The 10,097-nt window shown below is 39.6% G+C and overlaps 1 protein-coding gene across 1 annotated transcript; it reads left to right on the forward strand.

Moving 5' to 3' along the window:
• The first annotated feature begins 1,106 nt into the window (after positions 1–1,106).
• Positions 1,107–7,736, forward strand: LOC103151614 (uncharacterized). The gene is made up of 7 exons (XM_007571777.2): positions 1,107–1,194; positions 4,335–4,526; positions 4,728–4,795; positions 4,966–5,108; positions 5,972–6,183; positions 6,285–6,597; positions 7,410–7,736. The coding sequence occupies exons 1-7, from the start codon at positions 1,107–1,109 to the stop codon at positions 7,573–7,575; spliced, it is 1,182 nt and encodes a 393-aa protein (XP_007571839.2). The 3' UTR covers positions 7,576–7,736.
• The last annotated feature ends 2,361 nt before the right edge of the window (positions 7,737–10,097 follow it).

A 10,097-nucleotide genomic window follows, 5' to 3' on the forward strand; every position in this document is an offset into this window, starting at 1 on the left:
CCCCCTCAAGCGCACACTCAAGCACACTTGAACCTGAATAGAGACGGTAATGGCAGTCTCACCGGCCTAGTTAAAATTCAACCCATCTTCAAGTGCCTTTGCTTGAAACTTTGGCAAATCGGTTATGCATTCATCCAGCACTTTCAACTAAAATGTCTGTTATTAGAATGCCGTGATTAAAGAGATCCATCTCTGTTATGTGCCAGCATCACCATGCGTTTGTGTGTGCAAGCACTCATTTTTCCTGTTTTTGTGTGTGTGCTTAGAGTGCATGATTGTAAGTACAAAAGACAGCTTTGCTTTGATCCAGTAAAGCCACTGAAGGAAAGAGATGACAGGCCTGCTGCAGTGAAAGCTTTTAAAGGTTGTTGTTCCTGCAGGTGTTTACATTGGATGGATTGTTCTGTCCCATAGACATTCAGCATGGACGAGGAACAGATTAGTACGGTAAACTGCAGTAGAAAGTGGAAGGACAACAGTAAACATGGAGGATACTTGGAAGTCTCTAAGGAAATATGTTGAGCAACAAAGCAGAACTGGTTAATTTTGGATCGGCAGGGTGTCAGTGACTGTGTGTCCAGGGTGGGCTTGTGTAGATCTTTTTTTCGCCTCTCACCTTTGACCCCCACCCACATGATTGCTCTTCTCTTAATAAAGCAGGATTTTCTTTCCATACAGAGCCCCACTTCTCTAAGCTTTTGTTCTTGGGATCGTCGTTTATTTATTGGTTCTTACCCATCTGGCAGGTCCTAAGTCATTTTTATGTCTATGCTTCATTTGTCTCTCAGTGGACATACGCTGGTTTGTTCAGACAAAGATTATATATTTATCCTCCTCCTTGTTCTAAGAAAGCCTGTGTTTGGACATGGGACATGTCCCAAGACGCTCAGGGCAGTCTTAATGACTCCACTTCCTTTTGTTCTTGGAGAAATGGCACCTCTTTCATGAAACAGAGGAGTTGAAGAAGTGAACGAGACTCTTTGACCTGTCATCAGCATCCCATCATTGACCGAAAAGTTTAGGTCTCTCTCACAGTCCCAGCTTTCTACTTAAGCTCTTTTTATCCTATTTCCATTTACAGATAGCAACAGCACAGTGTGACACTAATGGTGCCGCGTTATCTCAAGAGACCGCGGATTCTCACAGAAAGTGACTTTAACATCCACGAGGTGGATGGAAAAAGCGTGGGTTTAGGTAAAGAAATGGAAAGAATGACGTCGGATGTGTTTTCTTATGTTCAAAATGTAAAGAAGTTCAAGAAATGTCCAGAATTTCTTAGAACTATGCATAGTCACTCCACCATTTCCACTAAAATAATGGTGGCGTGGTTTGCTGTCAAACCATGAATTTTCTCTTGAGCCAGGTTTCTGAGAGGAAAACAGAACTCAGCCAGGTCTTAATTTGTGTTTTGCTATAACTACGTCCTAACACGGCAATTACCTTAGCTGGTAAACACCATCCTATCATCATCATGATATACGACACAGCTAAACTTCTGAAGCAACAACCATGGCCTGACCATAATGAGACATCAGTGCTTTATTTAGGCTTGTTTGGCACGACCATTTGCCGCTTGAAACCCAGTGTCAACAAAAGTTTACGATTTTGAAATGCCTTTCTGAATAGTGCTGCTGTTTCAAGTGTATATTTTGTTCACTGTCCTTGTTCTAGCCTTTCCGTCCTTGTTACCCACCTGCTGACGATTGTTCTTAGTATAAGCCTTCAACAATTAAAAATTGAGTCATCTTGGTTCCACTCAGCACTCCCATTCTCAAGGAGACTATTTCTCTGTCCCAGAGCCATCTATTTCATCACTCACCATCAATCATCAGGCACTTCTGACATATTTACTTTGTATTCGAATTAAAACAGACCTTTAAGCTGTTTTGGTAAAAACAGATTGTAGATTTCGTTTTTGTGAAATTGAATATATTATGAAGAAGTTTAGGCTTAAATTATTTTCATTGTTCTCTTTAGCTTCTAGCCTGAATGCAGAGGGAGGGTTGGAGGAGGGGAAGAAAAGGGTTTGTGTTTCAAAAAAAAAAAAAGAGAGAGAAGATATGTGGAGTTTTACAAGGGAGGGTTTGAGTGGGGGGCGCAGCAGTGGGAGGTGCCCTGAGGAATGCCTGGAAGGTGTCAGCAAAATCTGGGAGGCTTTGGACTGATAATCCACTGGATCATAATACCCCTCCCTCAACTTTAAATGAACTGAATGTGACGTAGGACAACCATATAAGCCTGTCAGGGCCCGTAAAGTGTAGTTACTTCCCCAATACCTGCTGTCAAAATGTCGCTTCTGCTTGGCACCTTAGAGTTTTCTCACAATGGCCTTTGGTACTTAAACCCTGCCTCAGGAGGTTCTTCCTCCGCGTATGATTTGAGAGAGTTGTTTAAGGGATTTGTCTGACAACACAGCTCTTATACGTGCCAAAAGCTTTGCTTTATAGACAGAACAGTGAAGGAGTTCATGTAACTGTGAACTGGCTCTCAATGGGCCTCTGACTCAGCCTTGCTAGAAGCTGCTGCAGTCTTTGGTGTGGTCTTTTGTTTGGATGATTTAGCTCGTCTAATTAATGCAATTAATGCCGGCCATCTATTTTTGGAAAACTTCTGCTTTGTGCAATGTGCACACTGGTTATCAGGTGCTGTGACTGCTGGGCTCATTAGTTTGCTGAGAATAAAATCTGACGTCTGATAGAGGTGAAGAAAAGGGAGAATGACTAATTAGTCTTAATGGCCCTCTGGTGCTTAATTATTGTATTGTGAATCCAGAAACATAGTGTATGGTTTTACAGAGTAGTTCGAAAATAACATTGGGATTTATTTGGTATACATTTTCCAAGTACTTGTTACTCACATGTTAATATGTGGCAGGCTGTTAATTTTGTCTTTTCTTATCTCTTTGACTTCACCATGGAAACAGAGTAAATAAATAAAAGAACCAGTTTGATGTTAACCTTAAAGGGATCTCTCAGAGCAAATTCATTTGTCTCAATCCAACTGATGTTGCAGATCTCGTAGAAGATTCTCCATTTGTTTGGTTTTTTTGTTTTGTTTTTTTGGTCATAAGTCACATCTTTATTGATGCAAAAATGAACTCGGTCCCATAGTTGTGTGTAATTTTACAAAGAGATAAACTTCTGGAGAAGAAAATACACTTCCCTTTGACAGAACAGAAATGAAGACCTCGTAATATTTGAGACACTAAATTCAGCAGACACCCAGCTCTTGCCTTAAAGGGTAAATGTCACCACTCTTTTCTGCATAAAGAAGCTAACCTTTTGTTTATCATGTACAAAACCACATACCTAAGAGTTGTCCAAAACATTAATGCCACCACGATTTAAATATATTCATGCATCAAAATTACATGATAAGTAGATTATAGAATTGTCCTTTAAATTATGGGTTTCAAAGCTTGTCCAAAACATCCCAAGGCAGTCAACTGATGTGTGGTTAAAAAAAAAAACACATCTTATAGATAGATGGCTCGTTACCTATGAATAAAAGCTGGATATGAAAAGACCAAAGCTCCAAAAGTGCAAAATTGTGAAAGAACCAAATGACTGTCAAGAACAAAGTGTTATTCCTTTATCACAGGCTTTTGTTAAGGCAGAATACATACATCACATTACTTGTTATCTAACTGCTTATTATTTATTAACTATACTGAAATAATTTATTCATCAGGGTTGCTTTTGAAAAATCTCTATTTGTTGAGCTGGAACTGTTTAATAAAGCATGTAGTAGCTATTAAACCTGTCTCTTACAGTTTGTTTCAACAACAATAGCTGGTGTTGGCTAAGATCAGCTCAATTTGTAGGTCAGAGTTTTTGAAGATTTTATTTGAAGGTTCTCATTTCTTTGCCAGTTCCCATGTTAAATAGTTTTAGTTACAAGTTTTGGAGTCATTTAACTAAAATGACTAAGAGTGTACCTTTGATTGTAAGATTGGAAGAAACTTTGTGAATTAAAAAAAAAAAAAATCTCCTATAAAGTAAATCAAATTACATTGTGTATGAATAAAGCTGCACAAATAAACTTGCCTTGGAAAACGAGAGTTGTTAATAAATAGCAGGGTCTGTCTCTCCATGCGGGGCTTCTTGCACAATCTGCCCGGCACATTGGTCACACATTTCTCAGCTCTGCATGCAGAGTGTGTTTGTGTATGGGACGGGGCAGCCATCACAGGGTCACAGTTCAGGAATTTCTTTGAATTTATTGTTGAACACTTTCTACTTGTTTTNAAATAAATGTTTGAATGCGTGTCTTTATGCAATATATTTGATTGCAATTGTCTCTATTTAATTGACATCTAACTTCTCAATTTGTAGAAAAGATAGCAAGGCATCTTCGTCATGGTGCACACATTACCGGTCCTTTGGGTGCCAGACCTGCGTCGTCTGCAAGCATGAGGCCCATTTTGGCGACTGGGCGCAAACTTCGTTCCCCTCCTGGATCAAGACCAGCGTCTTCAGAGTCTGATGTAGCATCAGTGGAAGCAGAAACCAGCACCCTTACGCACGGTGTGGCTCAGCTTTGGTTAATCCTGACATGTCCATTTAGGTTTAGTGATACCTGCTGTTCTGTTTTGAAACGCATAAACAGTAAGCAATCCAAACAGCGACCACCCTGGCCTAACAGTGCCACCAAGAGGCTCCAGTTGTTTCGTCTTGCCAGATGTCTTTGTAATTTACTGCTGTCTCTCTCATCTGCTGGATGTGGAGGAGCTGGCAAGATCCTGTTCTGTGGGAATCCTGTGCAGGCCGTTCGGGCAAGGAGAGAAAAGTTAAACGTGAGAAACAATGCATCTATCTGACTCCCCAAATCAATACACTCTATCACTGATCAAAACAGTACAGATGAAAATCGCTACTGGTCTGATACAGTACAAAAAGTAAGCTCACAGTAAAAAAAAAATAATAATAATAATAACCTGTTATCTCTCTCTCTGTTGCCTCTTAGACGGCACCAACCAGATCCTCTTTGGTCCTTCGCGACCTTCCCATCCATGTGCCAGAACACACGTATGACCTAAATGAGCCTGATCCTGAGGAGCGTGTCAATGTGTTTGCAGAGTTGCGGGCCTGGAGGGAACAACACAGCAAGTAAAAATTGATTGCAAGCCTCACTTTTATTTATGCTCATAGCTAAATATTGTAAAAGCCTTTTTTTTTTTTGTTACTCTTTTGGCTCACGTCTCATTTCAGATGTGGTTGAATCACATTTTTAGCCTTTAACCATATCTCTACAAGGGGAAGGGTGTTTTATCCATGAGGTATAGAAAGCTCTAAAGAAGAAGAAAACAGAGATCTTTCTGGGGCACACTTGGAAACCCAGGGATAGGAGCTGAATGTGCTTGTAAATACACCCAGATGTGAATATTTTCTCACTTGGTTCATAAAATATGTTATTTATCTTATCTTTTGGGGTGATTCTGCAGGCAAGTCAGATGCAATTTCACCTACCTTGCCTGCAGGTGGCGGTCAGAAGGCCCAGTGACACCAGTGCATAGCAGCTTTACTTCTGTCAGACTGTCCCAGAACAACTGTGGCTACAGTGTAGTAGCTTTCCACCATCAATGTGTGAATGACTGAATGTAGTGTGAAGCACTGTGGGCTCCTCTGGACTTGATAAAGTGCTGTACAAGTAAAAGCCATTTACCATTTATCCATATGAAATCTGGCAATAAATGTCTGAGCGGTAAATAATTTTCCTTAATGTGGGAGCACTTTTATTGCAAGATACTTTAAAAAAAAAGGAATGAGATTTGTACTATTATGAGATCTGGAAACATATCATATGATAATATTATATCATATTACAATTACATTCTTTCTTATTATATCATGCATCCCCTTTGCATAACTCAAATAAATGTAGCTGTGCTCACTGATTGTGTTATTTTGTGTAAGAGATCATGAAAAGTTTGGGAACTACTGCTGTATTTTTTTTCTAACTTGTTTTCCAGACAGCTAGCAATTATAGAGAAAGAGCGGTTGCCACAGGTCCTGGTTATTCACCATTCTGATGAAGAAGAAGCCGAAAGAGAGGAGGAGGAGGAGGAAGAAGGCTTTGGTGGTATGAAGAGCGACAGTAGTGACGAAGATCAAGAAGAAGACGAACTCTGTGACAGCTTAGCTACTGGCTCACCAGACTCATCGTTTCAGTCTCTTTCCCCAGGTGAAATATTGAATGCATAAAGTAACTACATCCTCCATTTCTATACATGATTACTCAAACTATAACAGTTAAGAAGGGTTTTTCTTTCTTATTGTTGTCAGACCTGAATCAACAAGAAACATCTTTCCCCAACATGGTCCCACTGTCCCTGTCTACAGACACCACACCTTGTCCTTCCCCTCCTGTTCATGTCACTGCAGCTCCTGTGAACACGAAGCTGCCAGGCATTCGTGCCCGCAAGCTTCGTCTCCCTCTGTCCCATCCAGAGCAGCTCAGCAGAAAAGACTTGGCCCCTCAAACTCTGTCAGCTGCAGCAGAAACACAACTCATGTCCAAGAGACATGTGGCAAGGCCCACTTACTCACCCCACCCACCTCCGAAACGTTATCCATGTGAAGGACCAGTGATTTCAAGGTATGGCAATAATAAACAGTTACTTTTTGGGCTGATTTTTATTATTTTGTTTTGTTTAAATTGTTAAACTCCAATTTAAGCAAGGATACCATTTATTTCATTTTTATCTGTTGAAAACTTTGTTAATTGTGAAAATCCAGACACTATTGCAAATGGAGAATTGTTTTTCAATTGGCATCAACTTATTTAGGGGTACAGAATCATTGCATCAACCCCTGCAGTTGGTCATCAGCTCAGATTTCTTTGAATTTACTATTCAGATTCCAGGAAATCTGTCTATTTCTTTCATTTTTCCTTATTTGTGTATGAAGTTTTGTGCTTTAAATCCTTCCGTTTTAGGTATTCCATTAATTTAAAATTAATCTTAATCATATTATTAGATGTTAGTGTGTTTTACTTATATATTCTTTAAAAGAAAGTCAAATTTGATTTTTGTTCCAAAAATAAAAGATGAGCTGTCTTTCGAATAAATAATGCTCAGACATGTGTTTTTGTACTGATGCTGTGCTTATTTAACACCAGTGAATATTTGATAATCTTTCATTTCTTTGTCCAGAAATTAAATTGTGCAACTTCTCAAATACAAAATCACAGCTTTTAGGTCTTCAGCTGAGGAGGTGTAATTACAACAACTGCCGGTTAAAAAGCATATTTTTACGTATGATTCTTTAGCAAATAAATTGTCAATATAATTTAACAAGACAAAAACTTTTGTAAATCATAAATGTTTCAATTTTACATGCATATTTTTTTTAGATCAGATTTTTTTTTTTTTTATTATTATTAGAACTTTTACTTGTATTATCTTTCAGTGCGGGTATGGAGAGGGCCAGTCTACCTTTGACCTCCAAGCAAAAGATGTCAAAAGTCCTCCAGAGACCAGTGATATCCCGCCCTCACACTGCTAGAGCAGTTCTGCAGAAACATCCCCAGCAACATCTACTCCAGCCGTCCAGAGGGAGCTCAGACCTGGACTGACACCGTGCTGGCCTGCCTTCCAGGCGTTAGGCCTTGTCATTTCTGTTCAGCTTGTACATCCTTTATTCAGCTCTGGTTCATTTCTAGTTGCTCACACTGCAGATGGGAGCAAAGCAGAAAACTAAACCCCAGAATGGAGGTGTTGAGGAAACACACTGAAAAATATGACACATCCTTGCGTCTAAGTGGAAACCAATGTTGGAGAATCGCTTATACAGATGCCCAATGTTTTATAGTTGCTTCCATATCGTGTCTGGTATCTCCATAAAACCACACTGAGGGCCGTTATGGACATTTAATTGTAGTTTAACGCTAAATACAGGCATAAATCTCACCAATAGACCTTCATACTTATCCAATAGTTTTCTCTTTTTTTCCACTCTTCCTTTGGGGAGTGCTGTAGGAATTCAGACATACGTTTGGATGTGGTGTTGACACTGGTCTTTGGGTCACAGCCAGAGGAAGTGGGGAAGAGTGGACCTAAAGAGACACACACACAGGCCCCTTTTCTCTCCCCCTCCTGAAAAAGGTAACCCTCATGTGAAATATCCCAGAATGGGACGCATCCCTCTATTTGATCCATTGATTATAATTGTTTATATCATGTTTTGAGAAAGCAGGGAATCTTTATATTTTAAGATGTGTACCCTTGATTTGTTTGAAATAATTTATTTATCAAACAGTTTTGAGTTCTTGCAGGACACCAATGTTGAGGGAAGCCATTGTTGGAAAATAAGCACGATTAAAGGTTTATAAACTTCAACTTTAAGAACTCTTTTTTTTTTCTTTCTCAAAACCCTCATATTTTATTCAGTTAAAGTAGTAAATTAATCTATTCAGTTACATGTGAAAGTGTAACTAAAAGGCAAAACTTGAAGAAAGATTTTCCCAAATGTCATCCGGAATTATAGGAGCCATTGTGACTAATCTAACTGATGTAGGAATCTGATACAGCCTCTAGAGGGCATAAGCTCCACACTTTTTTAAGAACAACATTGCTTTCACAACCTTTTGAAAATCCATGAAATATACTGTAAAACTCAAGTCCTTTTTTTCCCCCTATCTTTTCACCCCCATCAGATTAGTCAGAGTGAGTGTAATGTATCGTAAACGTTTGAAAGAGCTTATTTTAAACACACACACTAATGAAATTTAAAGGGAAAAAGAAATGTACTGAATCATGATAAGCAATGGAGTGGAACAAATGAAGTTCAAATGAAGTTCAGATTTTGTTATTGTGACTTATTGCAGACTGTTTTCCTGCAGTAATTGGAAATCACCTCTCTGCTCAACTGTGAAGGACAATCTGAGACTAACGTGTCGCAAGAACTCACCGAAAACCACCGGCTAGATGAGGACAAGACACACTCAATATCTTTGCTTTACCCGAGGGTATATAATGTTGAGACGAGTTTGTTTCGAAGATGTCACAAACATCATTATGTCTAGTTTCATCTCAGGGGAACTGCTTTAACTGGGAAGTTGATATTACTATGCTTGCCCAGGCTATCTGTGTCTTGGTTTGCAAATGCTCATTTCAGACATCATAAGCACTCAGCATATTATGGTCTTTCTTGCATAAGTTTTCATTTCGGATTAAGAAGTAATGGCATGCTTATAGGAATGCATTAACTGTGCAAACATGCCCATGGGTACAGAACTGGTAGACGGTGGTTATGTAATCTGTTTTTCCATGTCTTATCTTCGAAGAATTTCCATAACTGTACCATCTCCCTTGGTTCATTGAGTTTTTTTCATAATGAGGATTACTGCACTCCCTTGGATCCTGTCAGGTGTTTTAAGTCTTGGGATCACATCTCAACACATAGATAGAGAAGAACCGAAGTGAAACTAGCGGTGCTTTTCACCCTACCCCAGTGTTTCTCAACCCTGGTCCTCAGCGCCCCCCTGCTCTGCATGTTTTAGATGTGCCTCTATTCCAGAACAGCTGATTCAAATGATTGCATGACCATCAGGTACTGCAAGAAGCCTGTTAATCTCCCAGAGATACAATTCAGGTGTGTGGCAGAAGGGAAATACCTAAAACATGCAGGACAGGGGGGCGGTGAGGACCAGGGTTGCGAAACACTGCCCTACCCAGTTCAAGTAATCTTCTAATTTCTCTGACAGATATTATTCGCACATCTGGCCCTAGAGAAGCTTTGCAAAACTCCATTTATTAGAGATAATGAGACAAACCAGAAATGTTTTTTTTTCTGGCTGAATAAAAGGTGATTGTAAAAAAAAAAAAAAATTCCTTATTCATCTGATACAAAGAAAAACAAAGGTGGCACTGAAGTGAGTGACTAATTTTATTTGGTGACTGTGACAGATAATATCATTGGGACTGGGAGGCTACACCAGTGGGAGCTTGTACATCCAAGCTCAATGTTTCTGCAGGTGGTGGGTCCATGTTGATAGAGTCTCCTTCCTTATGCTGATCCCCAGCAGCCAAGGCTCAACCAGTGGGAATCTCAGTTTGCTCCCCTAAGACTCCAATCCACGGAGTCAGGTCTTGGGGA

The sequence above is a fragment of the Poecilia formosa genome, unplaced genomic scaffold (assembly GCF_000485575.1).
Source record: "Poecilia formosa unplaced genomic scaffold, Poecilia_formosa-5.1.2 Scaffold287, whole genome shotgun sequence".
Taxonomy (NCBI): Eukaryota; Metazoa; Chordata; class Actinopteri; order Cyprinodontiformes; family Poeciliidae; genus Poecilia; species Poecilia formosa.